The sequence below is a fragment of the Sebastes fasciatus genome, chromosome 13 (assembly GCF_043250625.1).
Source record: "Sebastes fasciatus isolate fSebFas1 chromosome 13, fSebFas1.pri, whole genome shotgun sequence".
Taxonomy (NCBI): domain Eukaryota; kingdom Metazoa; phylum Chordata; class Actinopteri; order Perciformes; family Sebastidae; genus Sebastes; species Sebastes fasciatus.
The window spans coordinates 16,514,455-16,536,404 of NC_133807.1; the positions used below are offsets into that span (position 1 = coordinate 16,514,455).

A 21,950-nucleotide genomic window follows, 5' to 3' on the forward strand; every position below is an offset into this window, starting at 1 on the left:
CAGAGAGGAAGTGAGACTTCCATCATCTGAGAGGAATTTCATCAATAAATTGCATCATCCGAACGTCGGATGAAGCAGCTCATTGATAAAATGGACACAGTTGTAACCGAACAGCATGACAGTGATGTCAGCGTCCAACTTTATCTTTAAAGGACAAAAAGATCAAACCACATGCTCTGGTTGGTTAAGAAGAGGGCAAAAATCAAATGAGGCTTCCTGGTTAAGACATTTAAACATCAGGACACAAATGTTAAAGGATAAGTTATTACCGTTATTCTTTATTTTTGTTATTGTCAACAAACCCCATGACAAGACCCAAACCAACAATGAGTTGATCCTACTAACAAGTAGCCTGAATATCTTCTTCCTCTGTCCCATACAGCTCCATTGTTGTCCATAAACTATTAAAAGCACATCAATTAGCCACATTGGCTACGTTTACATGCACACTGATATTCCGAATATAACAATATTCTGAATAAAGGCTGTCAAAGTTAACGTAACATATCATATGAAACTAGAAAACCTAAGGAATCCATTGGTACCAACCATGTCATACTAGCTTGTCAGGAAGGAGGTTAAATTAACGCTCCAAACTTACGCTGAACTTTGGCGAGGAAAAACTGCCATGGCCATTTTCAAAGTTGTCCCTTGACCTCTGACCTCAAGATATGTGAATGAAAATGTGTTCTATGAGTACCCACGAGTCTCCCCTTTACAGACATGCCCACTTTATGATAATCACATGCTGTTTGGGGCAAGTCATAGTCAAGTCAGCACACTGACACACTGACAGCTGTTGTTGCCTGTTGGGCTTCAGTTTGCCATGTTATGATTTGAGCATATTTTTATGCTAAATGCAGTACCTGTGAGGGTTTCTGGACAATATTTGTCATTGTTTTGTGTCTAATTGATTTCCAGTAATAAATATATACATTTTCATAAAGCAGCATATTTTCCCACTCCCATGTTGATAGTAAATACTTGACAAATCTCCCTTTAAGGTACATTTTGAACAGATAAAAAGTGTGCGATCCATTTGTGATTCATCACTATTAACTATGGACAATCATGTGATTAATTGTGATTAAATATTTTAATCGATTGACAGCCCTATTCTGAATTTGAAATGGGTTATGTAAACAATATATTCTGTTTGGATATTCAGAATTAGGCCTTTTTCAGAATGGAGCATTTTCTGATTAAGACATTTAGGATATGATGATATTATTTATGTTTTAGGAGCATTCTTTGGACATGTACGTATACAGCTAATTCAGAATATGCGTCTCAATCAGGGTTTTTACTGCAGTTTGCGACATACGACCTCTTGCCTGTTTACATCCAGCTCTGTGCATCCACCAGATGCCCTCAGACTTTCCCTCCTTTCCCCATCACCCGACTTCCCCGCCCATCTACACATCTGTTCCCACTTCCCTCATCTGCTCTCAGTTTATATCCCGGTCCAGTTCTGTTCATTCCCTGCTAGAACATTGAAGTTACTGTGTTGCTGTCAAGCCTCTGAACCTTTACCTGTAATCCTACCTTCACTTTGACGATACATTTTTGAACTGTCCTGATCTGCCTTGATTGCCTGTATTTTGGTCCAATATTGCATCCGAGCTTTCACCTTTTATTAATTTAAAAAATGTTCACCTGGGAACTCTGGATAACATATTGTACTGTAAGTGGATCTTTAGTTGAGATTTTTTTGTGCCAAGCTGCCCTTTTAGTGAAAACTGAGGGGAGGAAGCTGCCCTTTTAGTAACGAAAACTGAAAAGGAGGAAAGCTGCCCTTTTAGTAAAAACTGAGGGGAGGAAGCTGCCCTTTTGGTAAAGACTAAAAGGAGGAAAGCTGCCCTTTTAGTGAAAACTAGGGGGAGGAAGCTGCCCTTTTGGTAAAGACTGAAAGGAGGAAAGCTGCCCTTTTGGTAAAGACTGAAAGGAGGAAAGCTGCCCTTTTAGTGAAAACTGAGGGGAGGAAGCTGCCCTTTTAGTAACGAAAACTGAAAAGGAGGAAAGCTGCCCTTTTAGTAACGAAAACTGGAAGGAGGAAAGCTGCCCTTTTAGTAGCGTGTTGAAAACTGAAAGGAGGAAAGCTGCCCTTTTAGTAGCGCAAAGCTTAAAACTTTCCTGTTTGCGGGTGCCTTTTATTCTGACACTGCACTATAACTTTTACTCTTTTGAGTTTTATGCAATTTTAGCTTCTATCCTAGCTTTTATTTTTACCTTGTTTTTATTTTCTAATCCTTAATGTTTTAATGTTTTTAATTATTTCTTAATGTTCTTTTGCATTTTGTCGCAATGTTCTTGAATGTTTCTGTAAAGCACTTTGAATTGCCCTGTTGTTGAAATGTGCTATACAAATAAAGCTGCCTTGCCTTGCCTTGCCTTGCCTTATATCTAAGGCCAAGAACAAACATTCAGAAGCTGTCATAACATTATATCCATAAAATTGTCCTCTACTAACATTTCAAGCAAACCTCTGCTCACATAAATCTCATAAATGCTTCCCTTTATGAGTCCATGATAGGTATTATAATTAGATTCTGCTTTACAACCTTTCTGGAAAAGAAAAGGTTACACAAATTCAGAGCGCTTGTGATTATGATCATGTGCGGTGCAGAACACAAAGTGACTCACTGCCTCGAGTCGGCACCGTGAATTTCTCTTTGCTCTGTCCAAATGTTACCCTGCGAAACAAGCAATACAAAAATACCAACACAATTAGCAGCAAAAATGCATTAAATCAATTCATGCTTTCCTCAGACCGACACGTAAACAGACCGAGCGAACAGGAGGTCTAACTTCATCTAACACTGACCCATCTAACACTGAGCCCTCTCCACGCTGAGGGAGAAATTAATGGAGCAACCTCATAAAGGTACAAAGAGGCCGGAGCAGCTCGTCCTGCTGAGTGTTGTGTGAGAGCTGGTCCCCGTGGTAACACCAACAAATGGCGACTTTACGTCATGGCTGAAAAATTGAAGATAATGCGTTCCCTGATATGAACCCTCGGTGATAAACAGCAACATTATCTTTCATCAACAGAAATGTGTAGAAAAGTGAACGCACAAAGAATATGGTGATATTCTGTAAAACACAAATGTGTTGTTCTATCCATCTCTAAGATGCTTTAAAAACTAAACTGGCTTTTATATTCATTTAAAGAACACAGTTTTACATGCTGTACATATTGTACATTGTGCATGACACTGTAGTTGTAGGCTGCATAGTCGAAGGTTACAGCTTTTATGTGCTTGGTCAGCCCACACTCATTCCCAGGGTTGGGTGGATGGGTCCAACAAACACAGGGCTTTCATCCAGGAGACCGCTGTTCGAGTCCTGTGCGTCACATAACAATCAGCTGTTCAATTGTGTTCACAACATTCAGTGTTCACTGTACAAATGTAGTTTTAACCCCAATCATTTAGTTTTTTCCTAAACCTAACTGGAGTGGTTGTATTGCCTAATCCTAAAGTGATGCCATGGGTAACTATAGTGGTTTTGATGCCGAAAATAAGGTGACGCCAAGGGGTGGTATGTGACAAGTTGGGATGAGTATGTGCTGTAAATGCAATTTGTAGGTAAATCACAGGCACGTCGTCAAACAAGAAGTATTTTTTTTGTTGTAATGCGTTATTCCGCTTGTTAATTCGCAATGCTGATGGTCTTTTGTTAACAAAGGGGAAACAGGGTTGCTTCTTACAAAAAAAACAGAGAAAAAATCTTTGTTTTCAGACATTTAAACTGTGACATCATCATTATATTGTGTGAGTTTTCATCACTTTTGAAACATCCAAAATTCTCACATACCTATGTTTGAAATCATGTGTAAAAAAATGTCTTACATGTGGAATTACTATTAATTATGTTTTTATCACTTGCAAGAAAGCACATGTGAAATGTATGTTTTCACAAAAAACATCCAAATTTGTTCTTACCGAGGTGAGCTGAATGATGAATCCCACTTGATCATAAACTGGAGGCTTGTGGCCGATTGTTTGTTATTAGCATAGGTAATGCCCATAAACACTATATTAGGGCAGGTGTTGCCCAAGAAGATGCCACAAAAAAAGCTGTAAGAAGAAGAAGTTCAGCAGTAGTGAAATCAAGATGTTCTGTTAAATAAACTTGAACGAAGTAAACGTGATTTTCCGGAGCATCAGTGCTGGAGTTAACAGAAAAATCAAAAAGCATCAAAGAGCAGCATGAAAGCCATTCAGAAGCTGAACGCACACAATATCATGTCGGTTTCTTTTATAGTTTTAATTGGCATCAATGGACCAATAGTATTTCTTTAATAATCAAATCATTATAATTACTCTAAAACATATAATAATCCTGATTTAATTACATGATTTGCATGAGTTTTTTTTTTTTTTTATGTTCCTCAAATTTAAAATGCATGTTTTCTTGCTACGGACAAACAATTTGTGGACTGTGAAAACCAGATGTTTTTATCTTGGTAAGGGTGCTCTCGACCACTCGTAAAGTGTTCCCTTACCTAAGAGAAGAGCAATAAGAAAACATTGGTGAATCCCAGAAATCAATGAGTACGAACAAATAAGAATAAATTATTGACAGGAACAATTGTTACACGTAAATCGAAGTATAAGTTGTTGAATTGCGGCTGAAATAGTCTTCTGATTTTTTTTGACTTGTGGCGCTTTAAGCTGAAGCTGCAGAATCAGAGTACAGTATAAGGAAACTTGTTAATTGCTGTTTGTTTTGCGAGAGTCCTGAACTGTTTCCTCAGAGTAATCTAAAGTCTGCCAGGCCTCTGCGCTCCACAGGGAGTTTCTCCAGGTAGCTCAGTGGGACCACCATATTGGCTCGTGCAGCGTGTAACAAAAGGCTCCCATTTATCTTGATTAGGTCTGAACATCTGTACAGCCGCAGCCATCAAAGTGTCATTGAACGTTACTCCTGCATGGTGAGTCTTCTCTGCATACACACAAAATATGCAGGTCTGAGAGGAAGTAAAATACTTATCCATATGACCGCAGGATCTTCTCCTTTCTGCTGATGATGGGCATGCGGATCAATATCATTGATTGGTCCCCGCTGCTCTGGGGGGAATTAGCATTTCAAAAGAAACTCCAGCTACAACTGTGAAACAACATCGACCGGAGGGATTCTCAATCAAAGGTGAGACATGTCTAAGCCTTGACCTGTGGTCTCGGTGCTTCAGCAAAGACAAACTGTACCGAAAAAACGTCAGCTTTTAAAAGCCCGGTCGCCATGGAAACCTCTGCATTATGGAGTACTGATTGTGAAATCATATACACAGGCAGGGATAGCGGTGCCTTTATCCCGTTGACCCCGACCAGATTGCTCTTATTTCCCATGGTTCAGGAAGCCAAGCCCTCTTGATATCTAAAATTAGATGTCGGAGTCTCTCTCGTGAAGCACAGCCATAACTCGCTGTAAATTGCTTCACTTGGTTTGTAACCTCGACCAAAAGCTCTCGACTCCATTTCAGGGGCTGACATCATTAGAGTTTTATTGCTTCTAAGAGGATCACACGGAACCGAAGGTGGCACGCTGGAAGTTTTTGAGGCAACGAACGGTGGTCAATCATATCAGGGTTTCTGACACTTCAGAGTTTTTGTTCGTGGACTAAAGTTTCTTTCCTTTTCTCTCTTCCTTTGTGGTGAGTCACTAAATCTTCTGTGGTATGCAATCGTTGCAAGGTTCTAAATATCATTCCTTCACACTGACATAAAATAAGCTTTCACAAAGCTCTTAAAAACTGACGTTATCTTAGATGAATCTAAACTTTTGTATTCCAAATAACATTGAAATGTCAAACACATCATTTCCTGCTCTGTCAAAAACAGATGTTCATTTTTAATTTGCTTGCTTTCATAGATGTCCCATAACAGAGACATACTGTAATAAGCCCTCTAGTGAAAAGAAGCATTTTTTACCTTTTCTTATCTACTTACAGGGCCCGTTGGCTGTTTTTTAACCCCGATGCCAAATTTACAGTCACACTAAGACATAAAATAAGAACAAGAATAGAAAATAAACCGGCTCAGTTAAACTTGAAACTGATGTTTTGGCCAGAAACAGCGTGAACAAACACTGACATATTGTCACCTTTTAAGTTGATATGGCAAACTTGTGAGCAAACACACCAGTTGAGCAACATAAACATTCATTAGGAGTCTTTGTGTTGAATATAAGTCCAATATTCTCTCTCTTTTAGCTCTGTTTTTGGTCTCCACCAACTCCTTAGGGAAATATCTGTCTCTTTAGCTGCTAAATGCTCCACTATGTTCAACCAGCTAGTCTTTAAAGCCCCTTTCCCACTGGACAAAACACCCACTAACATCTGGCTTTTGTCTTCAGTGGGAAAAGCTACAATCTGCATTCATTCCCGGGACAAATGACTCTGCAGTGATTATGGGTATTTATCGGCTCCAGCTCCGATCAGCACTGATTTAAGCGTGACACCCAGATGGAGACGCTAATTTATGCCCCTTTTCCGGCGTGATGCTATGTGATGTGCATTGAAGTGAATATATAATAAAATCAACAGGTATTTGGACAATTATTTTAATTTATTAACATACAAAACATACAACTAATATGCTCTCCTCAAAGCCACAAGACTCCAGTGAGACAACAGTCATTTTACCTCACTAAACACACTTCATTCAAACTCTACAGAAACTAAATAAAACTCCTCAAAACCTCCTTTGTTAGTCTTTCCACTGTTCCAACAATCACCAACTGTGGTTTGAAAACGGCTGAAAACGACACCATGAGATCATAGAGAGTGTACCAAAACGGTGAAGCTGCAGGCCTTAAACCAAGTAGTCATGCGATCTTATAGGTCGTTTTTATTACTTGGTGTATGTGATTGCACTTTTAATAGGGTTGACATGCAAAGAATTACATGATAATGAAATGATACTAATGCACCAGCACATTGCTGCAGCAACACGCTTTAGTGCTCCAATAGGTTCAAAGTATGTGAACTACAGATATTCTTTTAAGACAACATCAACCATGGGTGTAAATGAAAAAGCTGGTTTGGATCACGGTGTTAATGTCAAGTAGCAAAACACACTTTGTTCTAAGTGTTACCTTAATGCTGATATATGTAAGTTTTGAACTTCAAGTGAGATTCTTCTTGCAGTATGCATGTTTTAAGCTTTCGTACAGAGCAACAACACAGTTTATACCACACTCGTAGTCTCTTAGACATTGTTCAGGCTGTATTTATTAACAGGAGGACCAGAGGGACTCTTTCATATAGCCCATATTAAAGGCTAATTCACCTTAAGTGCACCATAATCTGCAGTCTTTTGTATATTCCTGGATAAGTGCACATAACTAGACTTTTACACTTAGTGCTGTGCGTGCTGGTCTTATACATAAAACACCTCTGATGCTCTTTGATGAAAGTTGTATGGAGTTCAATATGAAAGCCTGAATAGAAATGTTCAGGCTGTTATTCCTAGAAAGTAGAGTTTTATCATCCAGTGATCTGTTGGCTGCAGATGGACAAATATGTAGAAATCAATCTGGCTAACATCAAAAGCAAAAATACAAAAAAGGTGTTTGGTTCCCACTCAACATCTTAAACATGCCTTGAATAAGGGTTTTCCATCAGCTGTGTTTCTGTCAAAAGGCTGCCGGCCTAATCCGAAATGAACCATGACTCATCACAGACTCATTATTAGATAACAACCTTTTAGAAAAATTATCAAATTATTCATTTCAAGTGTGAAAATCGCCCTTAGAGTGTATTCTTCCGGTCACTGTGGTTCACCCGCTGAGACAGGGTCTGTCATCACAGGCCCGGTAAATCTGGCTGATTTCTTGTGTTCATGAAGACTGGCAGCGATAGTACTGAAAGTGAGCCGACACCTGCAGGTCAACCACCCCACGTTTACCTTTAGGCTATTTCTCAAATCTCTTCTTTTGGATGAATACTAAGATATTCTTTGAAGCTTCCTGTGTGGTTTGCATTATGATGATCCAGTGGGTCAGATGGAAGAAAATGTTAATGCATTTTGTTTAGTAGTTGAGTTGGTAAAGCTGCATTGGGTATTGTTGCACCTTAGAGGCAACAGGTGATTGCAGGAATAGCGTGTTTGGGTGTTTTCTAAAAACTCATGTAATCAGGTCACTGGATACTGCTTCAGTTTAAAGAAAAATATTTTGGGAAATAAGCTTATTTGCTTTCTTCCAGAGAGCTACAGTATATGAGAAGATTGATACCACTTTACGGATGTGGACTGTGGGTATAAGTTGAGTATCTCATGTGGCATTCTCCTCTCCTTCCGCTGTGTGTGCTATCTGTTTTGCAAGGTCGCTGCATCCCGTGCTTGGCGCCGCCCAAGACGATTGTGATTGGTTTAAAGAAATACAAACAAGCCAGAGCATTGATGAGAGATGATGTGGAGCCAGATCTTTCTTTAGCCAGCCTAGTCCCACTCATACCGACACTTAAACAAACACAGGACTTTTACTCAGGCGACCAGCGTTCATGTCCTGTGTGAAACCTGTGTGTGGTTGAGTGACGTTACACCAAGGTGTGACTTGACGTTATGTTACAATCATACTTATTTTAAGCCAAACCATCATCTTTGTTTCTAACCCTAAGCAATAGGGCAACCTCACGGTGGTGACAACACCCTTTTTTTGGTGTCTCATTCTGGTAAATGTGGCCATTCTGACTATGCATGCTAACTTTATATTCACCACCCTCTCAGGAGATTTTGGAAACATGACTCCACCAAAAACAAATATACCAGAGAAGCAGCTCCAGCCTCCTGAAGCGTTCCAAATAAACTTCAAATTGACATTTACACGGCTATTAAACATATCTATATGCTGGAGAAGTTGTAGCAAAGAAGGGAAAGTTTAAGAAGAGCAATTACTGGTTATCCAGTGGACTTTTTAAGAGGATGATCGTGAGTCATTTCTCTTTGATGGTCAACCATATTATTCCAATCATACACAGATGAGGAGCCACATCAAATAGAGGAGGGGAAGACCAAGAGTGGAGGCAGAGATTACCCTCATGTACGTACGTAGTGAAATAAGTTAGCTGGCCGCAATTATGAGCATAAAGAACTTCGTTAATTTGGGGAAAGAAGTTTTCTCTCTAAATGTGCTAGAATATGTGTTTTAGGATGATAAATGTGTGTATGTATCTGGTTCTTTGTGTATGAGGTATTGTCTTACTCTGTGTGTGGGCTTCTGACAAAATGAAGACTGAGTGACCTTCAGCAGCGCCTCTGGCTCAACAACTAAGCATCACTTTCAGCCAGTGACCAGACTGTATGAGAGGAGATTCCCAAGAAAGAGAAGAAAATGCTTTTCCCAATAGTCAGGGCAACATCTAGCGCAAATAATAATAATAATAATAATCATACATTTTATTTGGTGGTGCCTCTCAGGACACCCAAGGACACCTTACAAAGATAAAATTAAACATAGATAAAAACAACCGGACATGACGGAGACACATTTATGCAGACACTTATGATGAACTGATGGACACTACAGAGAATAGGCCAGTTTAAACAGGTGAGTTTTGAGGTGGGATTTGAATGATGTAATAGTTTCAGACTGAATCAGTAATAGTAATAGTGTCAGACTGAACAGAATCTTACCTGTGTCCTCTGCTCAGCTTCAGTCCATCAACACCCTCCAACAACCCCACCTTAACACAAACACAGCAGTGAGCCCAGATAATCAACCATCAGATCAACTGAAGTGTGGCACACTTTGTTATTTGCCCAATTATCAGAGCGGGAAAACAAATCTGTCAGAAATGAGATGTGGCTGAGCTATTGATCTGTTTACACTGTCCACATCTCCTCCTCTCCCACAGCATCTATTAGCACCAGCTGCCTTTCTCTGTCTTTGACATGCCGTAGCAGGGGTGGCGCAGTGCAGGCCGTTGACGTCATGAAACAAGGATCATCATCAGCGGACCGCACACGTAACCTTTCCTCGAACTGCATGTATTATATGCTCTATTTTTACCCATTGTGCTGAATACACTAAGTGGATATTAATACATAGGAATGTTGTGATCATCAAAGCGGGGAAATGCACAAAGTGAAAGCATGCCGTAATTTTCCTCACTGAAAAATTCACATTAACAGCTTGAACACATATTTGATTCATTTGGAAAAAGGAATTCAATCAATGACCTAGATATGACCTGTTTTTCATATTTCATAACATGCAACATTATTTCATTTCAAAGCTGTTTTATGTGCACAGACCATGCAGTATTATTACTATGTCCGTTCTCTTTTTAGTTAAAGGGGACATGTTGTGCTCACTTCCATGTTCATACTTGTATTTTTGGTTTCTACTTGAACATGTTTACACACTTTATTGTTCAAAAAACACATTATTTTTCTCATCCTGTCTGTCTGAATATACCTGTATTCCCCCTCTGTCTCCGTTTTAGCGTCTGTCTCTTTAAGCCCTCCTCCTGAAAAAGCCCGGTCTGCTCTGGAAAAAAATGGTGCACCTTTGCAAAGATAAGCTACATTCCAAATTGCATACTTCTTTTTACTTTTAGTACATACTGCAGCTGCCCTTACAAAGTATGCATGCAGTATGCATACAATTGGGCCATACTGCAGTAGGACATTGTGGTATTTTTGGCATACTGCATTTGACATACTATGTATTGAGACATACTAAATCTTTTTCTGGCATACTAAATAGTATGGGTGTTGTATTATATTGTAATGATGCTGCATGTGACATAGGAAGGGGAGCCAAATCTGAATGGCTTGTTGAATCAGGTTTTTTGATCCAGGCAGCCCACAAAAAACTGACTGGGTTGTCTTATTTCACAGTTTGTGGGTCGGTGGGCACTCCAGATACCCACATGTATGAGCACAAGCACTGAAACAGTGGGTTTTTCATGATATGTGTTCTTTAAAATGGGCAGGGTTCACTTATCATTTAGCAGTAGGAGAAAAGCAACAAGAAGACTTTTATCTTTTAACTTCCTTTCTGCACAGGAAGTGGGAATATGTTGTGGATGACGATTCCAGCAGTACTTTATTAGTCCCCAATGGCTGTTCTCTGCAACAGTAATAGCCTATCTTTGTGCTCCAACATGCTGCTGCATGAGACAAGGATGCCTTTTATCTCCACTATTGTCTGTTGTGATTGTTGAGATTGTTATGGTTGAACCACAGCTGAGAGACAAGAAACACTAGCAGGACAATTTGCCATCACTTAATGTTGATAATATGTTGTGTCTCTTTAATTTATTCGGAATGCTGAGAGAGTTTGGTGAAATCCAGTTGCACATCCTGCAACACAATTAGTATTAATCGGAAAAACAAACGGATTTTGTGATAATTCTGAAAGGCCAAATCTTCTCTGTGTGCATAAGCAGAGAGTCAACACCAGCAGGAAGTTAGCCTCAGTGTCAGCAATGACTCACTAAAGCTCTGAGCTTTGAAACCATGACCCTGTTTACACCTGGCATTAGAATGCATCTCGAGCGACAGCTTGTGATCGGACCACAGTTTCCCACTCTGTATGCAAATAAACACGTTCATCATTTCCGTTGGCAAAGACCAAATGTGTGTTGTTTTTAACCAGCTTGTGTTTTGAATGATTTCCCCTAAAACCAAGTCTGAACCCTGAACAGGCCTTTGAAGATTTGTCCCAAAGTGAGGACCGCCCAAAATGTCCTCACTCGGAAGGTCTAAAACTCAAGCTGGTCCTCACAAAGATAGCTGTACAAGAACTTATGCACACACATCCTCAATGTCCTTCAATGTGGCCTAGGACATAGTCGCGTACACACAGCTAAAGAATGGTGACCATATTTGGCATAGACCACCTCCGAATGTGGTCTGAGCGATCGGATCTCAATGCGTCATGGGTGCGTTCACACCTGTACTTGGAGCTGTCCACTTGTGATCAGATCACCCAGGACATAATTATATTAATGCCAGGTCTGAACAGGGCCAAGGCCTTATTTTAACTTTGTTGTTGGTGCACACATGATAAAAAAAAAAACAGGAGGGTTAAAGTAAGTAAGTACAACTTCTGTCATTGGCAGTCTGGAAGGGCATGTCAGAAATGTGTTGGCCTGTGTTATGAATTGCTGGATGACGTGCAGCACTGTGGCAGAATCTCTGGCATTTCTTTTGCCATTGAAATGAATTGACATCCAGTATTTTTAGACAGTGCCACTGTAGGTCTGATCACTGCCTTAGTTTTGAGTCCTTTAAATCTGTTAGTGTGACATATTGGACTGACACTTTAGTCAGGTTGAAGTGTGAGTGATACCTGTTGGCACAGACATGCCACAGTTTAACTGTACTTTGTCTTACATGCCCTTTGAAAGGAAGACGATGCCTCTTATTGAACGATCAGCAAATCAGGTCAAAACAGACAATTGCTAAGAGAAGTGTGTGTTATATTAAGGGAAAGTTGAAATACCCTCAAAGTACAAACTAAGTTCAGGACAACTAAAAGCATGACAGACTGATGATATTGAGCAGAGTAAAATTATCATTGTTTTCCATATAGAACTATGAATATCACACACATCTCTCTGTGTTTCCATAGCTGAAAGAACCTTTATGCTACGGTTGTTTGCAAGCCGTCCCCCTGGGATTACTCAACAAAAAGCTGTAAATATGCAAAGCAGATTAATTAGTTTCCCAAGGTCACCTGTACAGAAGAGGGCTCCATGCGTTAATATGAGATTTGTCTGCAGACGAGTGAATATCTGCAGATGAGTTGCTGCACGGATTTCATTGATATTTGCTCAAGAGTTAACGAGGCTCTGTGCGAGGCTTCATTTGGCCAAAAAGTATTCCTCTTTAATCCACAGCAGCCTCGAAAAAGCGCCAGCGTTGGAGTTGTTAGAGCATCTTAGTTCTGGTGGCTTTAACCGGAGGGTTTGCATGCTGCACCTCAAAGTCCACAGTTCATTAGAATCCAGTCCTAAACCTCCGCCAACACTACAAACTCAGCATGCTGACTCAAGACCAGGCTTATTAGCTCTAATCCCCGGCAACCCTCTGTGTTTGTGTTATCAAATAGGATTAGACTGATACCTGTATGTCGGTTTACTAATATATTGGCTCAACTTTTAACTTTATAACACCAACTAGTCAAATAATCCACCTGCGATATGATTCAGGTTGTCTTTGACTATAGGCACATCTTGGAAACACGCCACTACATTGTAATTGCACGTAATTTTTTTTACATTTTTTAACAGTGTTATTTGAAAATAAATTATTTTCCTAAAGGACTAATGTATTTCATTATTTTTCCTGACCATTAAGTAGAAGATAATAGATAATGAATTAGAATAAATGAGTCATCCTGCTTTACAAACTGCTAATCATCTATACCATAAAGTATTTCCTTGTGTTTGTGTCAGTTTTCAACTATACCAGCTTGAAATATAAACAATGAGAAGCTTCAATAATACCATTATTAGTATCAGTCTTCTAGTTTAGTCTTCAGTTTGTGACAATCGGACAGCAATAAATATTACATTTATCATCACATAAAAGAGAGAAAAGCGTCAAATCCTCACAATAATAGCTGGAATATGGATATTTTTGGCTTTTTACATTCTGTCCATTGACTGTTCAACAAATTTTTTCAGCCCTTCTTCAACTCCCCATCAAACCTTATAGTACAAGCGCCACATTTAAGGTACAAAATGACCTCCTGCATGTTAGTAAAATGCTTAAATGGGTTTATAAATCTTTCCCCAGCTGATGTATCCTCCACATATGTCTAATCTTGATTAAAACACACAGTTCTACGGAGGTCTGGCGCTCCATCTCATCCTTCAGCAGATTAACTCAGCGGTGTAAAACACCCTCAGATGACTATGATCAAGTGAATGGGATACAACCCACTTAAATGGACCATTAAGGAGAATTAGGCACATCATAATCGCAAGATACTGCAGCACATTACATGGAATGGTTAATTAATTTCTCACATGTGGCTGCAAAATAAAAGACTTTGAACCATAAGGCACGTCAGATTGAAAGTAATTACAAAAATACTGAATTAACCGATTAATTAACTGACGCTGCTATGAAATATTTCACTAAAAGTTAATGATGCAAACTACACTGGATTGAATTGTTTGCCGGTGCTGCCCTCTTTTGGAATGACTGGCTCATTGCATGTATTGACAGGATTCATCATATCAGTGTTGCACCACAGGATGGTGCATTTTAAACAGCAGTAATTTAAGGAGTTCATGCAGGAGCTTCTATATTTACTAAGTCAGTACAAAAAGGTCTGAGGAGCTGGTTTAAAGCTCTCTGTCAGGTGTAACTGTGTTACAGAGTGAGATCATGTTCAGATCAATGGCGACACTTGTGTCTTCCCCAAAGAGCGTACAAACACAGACACAAATGTAATATAAGCGCTGATTAATGGAGGCAGGAGTGTCATATTGCAGAAACACCCCTCTCGTGTTCCCCCTGTGAATCTGAAGCAGGACATTTTAGAAGATGCATGAACAAGATGACAAAATAAATCCTCAAATTCTATATGACTTCCTCCACTTTCTGAAGGTTAATTATGCTATACACAGACGTCATTGATCTCATGTTCAGCGGACAAAACTACAACTTGCAGATAATTGCTGCGGGGTACTTTGAGATCAATACCGTGCCAACATATCAGGGCTGTATTGGAAAGTCTCTGTATGGGTGATTGCTTGCTCCATCAATCTGAGCCATTTCCTAGTTGCTGCCCTGCCCTGCTCCTCTTTGTGTGGGAAGAGTACCAGCCAATTGAAGCAGACATTTTCCTCTCATTGTCAAGTCCTTTCAGGCTTTTTAAACAAAAAAAAAACACCCAAGCTGCTGGGGGAAGTTTTTAGAAGTCATTTTACAGACCAATGGAGTCATCAGTCTGAGTGGTTTGGGGTCTATGGACATCCTCTGGGGACCGGAAAGGCAGGCTCCTCGCCTTTGATGCAACATCAGGACCGACCGACCGCAATCGTAGATGATGGTAAGGAGATGGTGGTGGTCACAGGATGCTCTCGAGGAGGTGGAGATAGCAAAGGAGGGTGGTGGGACTCTAGCACTGCATTTTACTGGTTTCTCTGGTCGCACGGTGGGCGGAAAATTATTTTCAGCGTCTCCTTAAGATTTCTGGATGTTTTCTGATAGTTAAGTTTTGATTCTTCAAAAATACAGACAGAGAAACTTGATCCATATTGAAAGGTGGGTGTTTGTCTACTTGTTTACTTCTATTTGTCTGGTTTTATGTTGGAGCTAGGTGGAGGAAAAACTAACATATGCAGCCCCGACTCAAATGGATAGAAAATTTGTTATTGCATAATATTGATTTGGGGGGGGGGGAAGTCAACATTTTAACAATTCATGAAGGCTAATTTTGGGATGATTTTGTCCTTTTTAACTTCCGATTAAAGTGCTCAAAAGTGGCTTCCTGATCACATTTATCTGCACTTTTTAATGACGTATATCACTCTCAATATGAATATTGTTATTTGCAGAAAGGATAAGTCCTAACTTTCTGTATTAGAAACAGAGACCTCAGATTGATTCTTATTGGGCGTTACTTCCACAGAGTCATCCAGGAGGCCATGTCAGGCAGTCCAGAGAACATCCCCCTGGGAGAGTGCACCCTCTCCCAGTCCAGGGACCAGCTGACGCCCCCGAGCCGCACAGAGAGCACCGTGTTCAGCATGTCCCGCAGCGATTCCGTCTGGACCACGGAGACGTCTCGCAGCAGTAAGTGTGAAGAATTCTGGTTCGCCATCCACCTAATGTCCACCGGGGGCAGCTTCCTGGCATGCGGCATCATCATCAGCGGCCTCTGGTTCGCCGGCCACTGCAGGAAGGTGACAAACATCCTGGGACCGGCCCTGCTGTCCATCGGGCTGATGGTCTTTGTGGTGGGCGTGGTCCTGATCCCAGTCACCAAGCAGAACAGGAAGCAGAATATAAAGAAGCCCATGACTTACTACAGGCAACCCCAGTTCAACCTGTGATGTTTGGAGGCCATTCAAAATAAGAAACTTTAACTTTAAGAGCACGCTGGATTGACATTTTTCAGCATGGGAGCCTCTATTAAGGACTATGTGTGGTGACATTTATGTTTTATTTCTCCAGGATTGACAACACTAAGTGCTTATCTCAAGTGTGCATGACAACATTTGCATTAATAACCATGGCTGTGGGGAAAAGAAGGTGAGAGCACAAGGACAACAATGTGCTGCAATTATTCACACACAATTTAGCGAGAAGGATTCTAGAAAGCAAACTGTCCTCAAAGAATATTCATGAGGGAAAAGTGGGCAATGGGGATTTCCTAATGCTGTGTGGTGCAGTGTATGCCCATTCATGAATAATTAAAGGTTTTGAGAGCTCATAATTGTCAGTTCCCGGTTTACTGTGTCTTGTTGCGTCCACTGAAGTCCCTACTGTGGGAAGGAGCTTTTGAATCTGCGTCCATTCATCCTCAAATATATGTAAAGGATAAACATTTGACTACTGTGACCTGAAAGCACATTTTCATGAGATTCAAATAGTATGGAGCAGGGAATTTTAATTAACCCCTTCAGACCCAGCATCCATCATATTGGACATGAAATATTCATTGCCATTGACAATGCACTAAAATTAGACTTTGCCCTATAGCAACTAAGCAGCTTGTATTTAAAGCAGCTACAATCAATAGGTCGACTACTTGTATCTTCAAGCTTTACTGGCATGAATGTTAAAGTTAACGAAACATTATTGCTAAATCACATATTGTTGAATTATGTTTTACACCAGAACACTAAATAGATAATCATAATTTAGTATTTAAGCAGCTAAAGAGACCAAAAGTTTTTTTTTGTAGACATGGCAAAAGTCATCTTATCAAATGTAGAACGTAACACATTGTCCTTTACATTAAATAAAAACAGAAAAGGGAGCCCAAATAACCAATTAACAAATAGAAAGTGGTTAATAATACAGTTTTCTGCACAGAGTATATGCATCCCATTCAGAAAAAGGCTGAGTCATGATGCTTTAACTGCTGCATATCAATTTGAATGTCAAATGACATGTTAAAAAAGGTCCTGTAAGTCACACCAGAACACTAAATAGATAATCATAATTTAGTATTTAGCAGTTAAAGAGACCAAAAGGTTGTTTTTTTTGTAGACATAGCAAAAGTCATCTTATCAAATGTAGACACATTGTCCTTCACATTAAATAAAAACAGAAAAAGGAACCCCCACCCCATGTTGGTCTCGGTCACATGAAAGGTAAAAAGAAATAAAAACATTTGAAAAAATAATAATAAATTAAACTAATTAAAAAAAGTAAATAACTAGAAAAAAAAGTATATGATATCAAATAATGGACTTAACAAATAAAATTAAATAAAATATAATATGGAAATAAAGAGGGTCGTATAGGAATGGTGTAGTGAAGATCCCTAATAAATAAAATAAAATAAAATCTTTCACATGGAAAAAAAAGGGTTAGTCTCCAATTAACAAATAGAAAGTGGTTTATAATACAATTTTCTGCACAGAGTATAATGCATCCCATGCAGGAAAAGGCTGAGTCATAATGCTTTAACTGCTGTATATCAATTTGAATGTCAAATGACATGTTAAAAAAAAGGCCCTGTAAGTCACACCAGAACACTAGATAGATAATCATAATTTAGTATTTAGAAGCTAAAAAAACCAAAAGGTTTTTTTTGTAGACATGGGAAAAGTCATCTTATCAAATGTAGAACGTAACACATTGTCCTTTACATTAAATAAAAACAGAAAAAGCCCCCCCCCCCCTCACCGCATGTTGGTCTTGGTCACATGAAAGGGAAAAAGAAATAAAAACATTTAAAAAAAAAAGAAGTAATAAATTAAACTAATTAAGAAAGTAAATAAAAAATAAAATAATAAGAAAGAAAAAAAGTATATGATATCAGATAATGGACTGAACAAAATAAAATATAATAGGTAAATAAAGAGGGTCGTGTAGGAAAGGTGTAGTGAAGATCCCTAATAAATAAAATAAAATAAAATCTTTCAAGTGGAAAAAAGGGGTTAGTAATATAGTAATTAACCAATTAACAAATAGAAAGTGATTTATAACACAGCTTTCTGCACAGAGTATATGCATCCCATGCAGGAAAAGGCTGCGTCATGATGCATATCAAATTTGAATGTCAAATGACATGTTAAAAAAAAAAGGTCCTGTAAATCCAGCACCTTTTCGCATTATATCAACCTTACTGTGGACTTTAACCTGACAACAACAGTCAGTGTGTGTGTGTGTGTGTGTGTGTGTGTGTGTGTATGTAAGCCTGGGGAAATCCCTTGTTGATGTTCACTTTAGAGGTAGTAGGTGTGGCGTTTCTCTCCAGGTGCGCTGCTCAGCTCCGGTATACCGCACCTGAAGCATCCTCCTAATCTAATGTCTCCACCATGGCTCAGATAAAGTACATAGGATTATGCGTGTCTGCATTTATGTTAGCCGTCGCACTCGACGTCGGCGGTGTGGTTCTGCTCTTTGTCGGTATCTTCGCCAACCTGCGCCTCGACGGCCGCTTCTACGGCGACTTCTTGATCTACACCGGCTCTCTGCTCATCTTCAGCAGCCTGGCCTCCTGGATCATCTGGTACATTGGCAACGTGCAGCTGGACGAGGACGACGACGGGAAGAAGAAGAAGAAGAGGAGCAGCATCGTGCAGCTGGCCAGGAAACTCTCCGAGAGGTTGAGCCAGAAGCTGAAACCACGCGTGAAATATGTGGAGGATGGTGAGGAGTGCAGCAGCAGCCAGGTGAGCTCACCTGCTGATGCTGCACATAAAGCCAGCAGGGTGACCTGGGGCAGATCCACAGCCTACCACAATGAAGGCTACGATGACTGTCTGGACTCTGTGGAGAAGAATATGGAGCTTGAACCAGAGGACAAACCAGAGATCTGAACCACCACCATGATGATGCCATGAATGGGTACCTTTCATATAAAATAGATGCTTTAAATGTGGCCATGTCTGCAGCAGGATGCTACTGTAGAGAATATTATTATATGCTGTATTTCTCAGCCAAAACTAAGAGAAGAATATTATTATATAGCCAATTATTATATACTGTATTTCTGGGTGGATGAGTGGATGGAAATAATGTTCATAGGTCAGTAATACTTAACTTTACAGGTTCTGTAAGTTATGGAAAGATTTTGGCAAACTACTTCTGACAGGGAAAACAGATAGTTGGTGCACTCTCAATTAATAGAGATTCTTTAAAGGTCCCATATTATAAAAAAGTGAGATTTTCATGTTTTGTTATTATAAAGCAGGTTTAAGACCTATATAAATACTTTGAAAGTATCAAAACACTCAATCCACAGGGAAATACACACAGCTCATATTGAGAAATTCTGCATTTGAAACAAGCTGTCAGGATTTCTGCCCATTCGTGATGTAACGAATATACAATATTTAGACCCTTTACACAGTTTTAAATGTAAACATTCTAAATGTGTCCCAGTTTATTTCCTGGTTGCAGTGTATGTGGATGTCATCAGCTGACAGGACGTACACATGGACCAAGCTGTTGCCTAGCAACGCAATTCTGTTGCAATTCCGGCAAAATGCGTTAAAACGGAGCGTTTAAGACAGAGGGTAAATACAGGCATATTCAGGCTGACAGTATGAGGAAAATAAAGTTTTTTTTTAACATTACAGCATGTAAACATGTTCTAGTAGAAACACAAAATACAAGTATGAACCTGAAAATGAGCATAATATGGGACCTTTAAGCCAGTGGGCATCATGTCACCTGAACAATGGTCCACAGGCAAGCGTACAGTTCAACATACATGAAGAATTAAGTTTCCATAAACAACCATCGACTATTGATGAATATTTACTTGGTTTTAAATGGAGCAGTTGAGGAAATTCATTTTCATATTTTCCATTCAATTATAACCACATTTCATAGTTGTTTCCAAAAAACTTTTGTTAAAATGTGAACCTGAAACACAAATCGATATAATTTTTTTGTATTTAATGTTATTAATTGAACTGTTTGGTAGTATTTTGTGTACATTTCCATACATCAAAGTCTAGATGATTTCAAAGTTTTGTCCACACTGCCAGGCAAGGCTGGATTACCAACCGGATTACCCCAGAGGGCCCCAGACTCTTAAAGTGTCCGATATTTCATTAATTGAAAGTGTGTATTTACCACTGAAGCACATTAGAAACTGAAATGATGAAGACCTGAAGTATAGGAGTGTCACAATATCAGATTGTCACTAAATGATTATCGTGGCCAAAATAATTCACAATAACAATATAATCGCAATATCTTTAGAAAATCTGATCAGTCAAGTTCATTTTTGACTTTGTTTATTGTGAGTTTTGTCTCTTTTTTTGGCAAATTAATTACCCTCACAATACAAGATGGAGAGAGTCTGGAACCATATCTGTACATCTGAAATGGTTTAAGAGGTGCTGGATTATTTACACAACACAATATCAATATTTAATTTTTTTATATCACAGTTACAGTATATATAGCGGTATATTGCGACACCCCTAACCTGAAGGCAACACCTTCATTACCTAAACTTAAGGTCATATTTTACAGGGGTCCCAAGCTAGTTTCATGACCTTTAATTGATTCAGTTTATATTGTGCTTATGTGGTGCATTTAACTCATTTCTATATTCAAACCCAAGCTTGGAAAACATGGGGTCAATAGGGGCTAATCCGGCCCTGCTGCAGATACTGAATCTTTTATTTCTTTTTTTGGTCCAAAAGGATATGAATCATATGTTGTTTCCATCCAACCAACAAGGTTAAATGTTCCTTTGTTGATTGTCCACCATCATTTCAGCTTGCCACCTGTTCCAAATACCGTTAACCTATTTTATACCTGTTGTTTTATACCTGTTGTAGCTGCTAGCAGACAACAGAGTATAAAGTCAAGTCATGTTTGCCCTTTGATTCGCAGTCAAAGCAACAGAAACACTGGTCAGACTGGTTTGCCTCAGTGGTTTTGGTGTTGGTTAAACAAACATGGAAAATCCTCAACAGGGGATAATGTGTGACTGGTGTGTGACTGTATAAGATACTGTATATCCACTAAGATGTATGTAGTGTATGTGGGAATAGTAGCCTCACAGACTGACCCACAAACTGGAGTCACAATAAGGACACACCTTATGCAAAATGTCACGGCCCTGCAGGGTTTCGTTTATTGCAGCAGCTGAAATAAACAGAGTTAGCATGACTGAAGGACTTTAACCAAACTGCATGACAACGTTACAGTAAATAAAACATAATTCATCAGTGCCGCTGTGCACACCTACTATATGACAGGCAGGACAGCGAGTGAAAGCCGCAGAGCAGAGACAAATAATGGCAGCTTGACTGGTCAAACAAGCTGCTCACAGAGAAGTTTCCATTGCGTGTACTTCCTCTTTGTGACAGTCGCTTCACAATAGGTGTCGTTTATTGTGGTGATGCATGAACCGTGGATTATCAAATATTTAAGGAAGGCTTGAATGCAGTGTATACACCCTGCGGAGCTGTTCAATATAAAGGCTGAATTTATTTCCCTCTGAACTCAAAGTGGGAGTGAAGTCAAGAGGAAGCTGATAAAAGATGCAACACACTGATGCAGCCTTCGAATCACTTTGGTGTCATTAACTGAACAAAAAGATCAGGGGGGGCCCAATTAATTATAGCAGGCTTATCGCTGTGTAAACACAGGCTCAATGGCTGCTGATTACGAAATATATGTGCATAAATCTGTCGCGCGGCTTACAGACAATGGCTTGACGATGTGTCACATTATAATGACACATGAAAGATGGAAAACAAGTCAGCCCTGCAAAGGAATGAAGATGGACTGTGGGGCATTCAGCAGCTGTTAATGAGCAGCGCAACCAGTTGTTGT

At 39.5% G+C, this 21,950-nt stretch overlaps 3 protein-coding genes across 4 annotated transcripts in view; all 3 read left to right on the forward strand.

The window, feature by feature from the left end:
• The window catches only part of LOC141780562 (shisa family member 6), a 234,115-nt gene that overhangs the window by 103,616 nt on the left and 108,549 nt on the right, over positions 1–21,950 (forward strand). The gene's annotated exons all lie outside the window — the stretch shown is intronic.
• On the forward strand, positions 14,446–16,707 carry pirt (phosphoinositide interacting regulator of transient receptor potential channels). 2 transcript variants are annotated; one of them, XM_074657464.1, is made up of 2 exons: positions 14,446–15,233; positions 15,601–16,707. In XM_074657464.1, exon 2 carries the CDS (start codon positions 15,617–15,619, stop codon positions 16,022–16,024), a length of 408 nt encoding a protein of 135 aa, XP_074513565.1. In that variant the 5' UTR covers positions 14,446–15,233; positions 15,601–15,616; the 3' UTR covers positions 16,025–16,707. The 2 variants fall into 2 exon arrangements, with proteins under 2 accessions (XP_074513565.1, XP_074513566.1); XM_074657465.1 differs by having other exon boundaries at positions 14,446–15,018.
• tmem238l (transmembrane protein 238 like) lies at positions 18,351–20,736 on the forward strand. Its single transcript, XM_074657466.1, has one exon. The coding sequence runs from the start codon at positions 18,464–18,466 to the stop codon at positions 18,965–18,967; it is 504 nt and encodes a 167-aa protein (XP_074513567.1). The 5' UTR covers positions 18,351–18,463; the 3' UTR covers positions 18,968–20,736.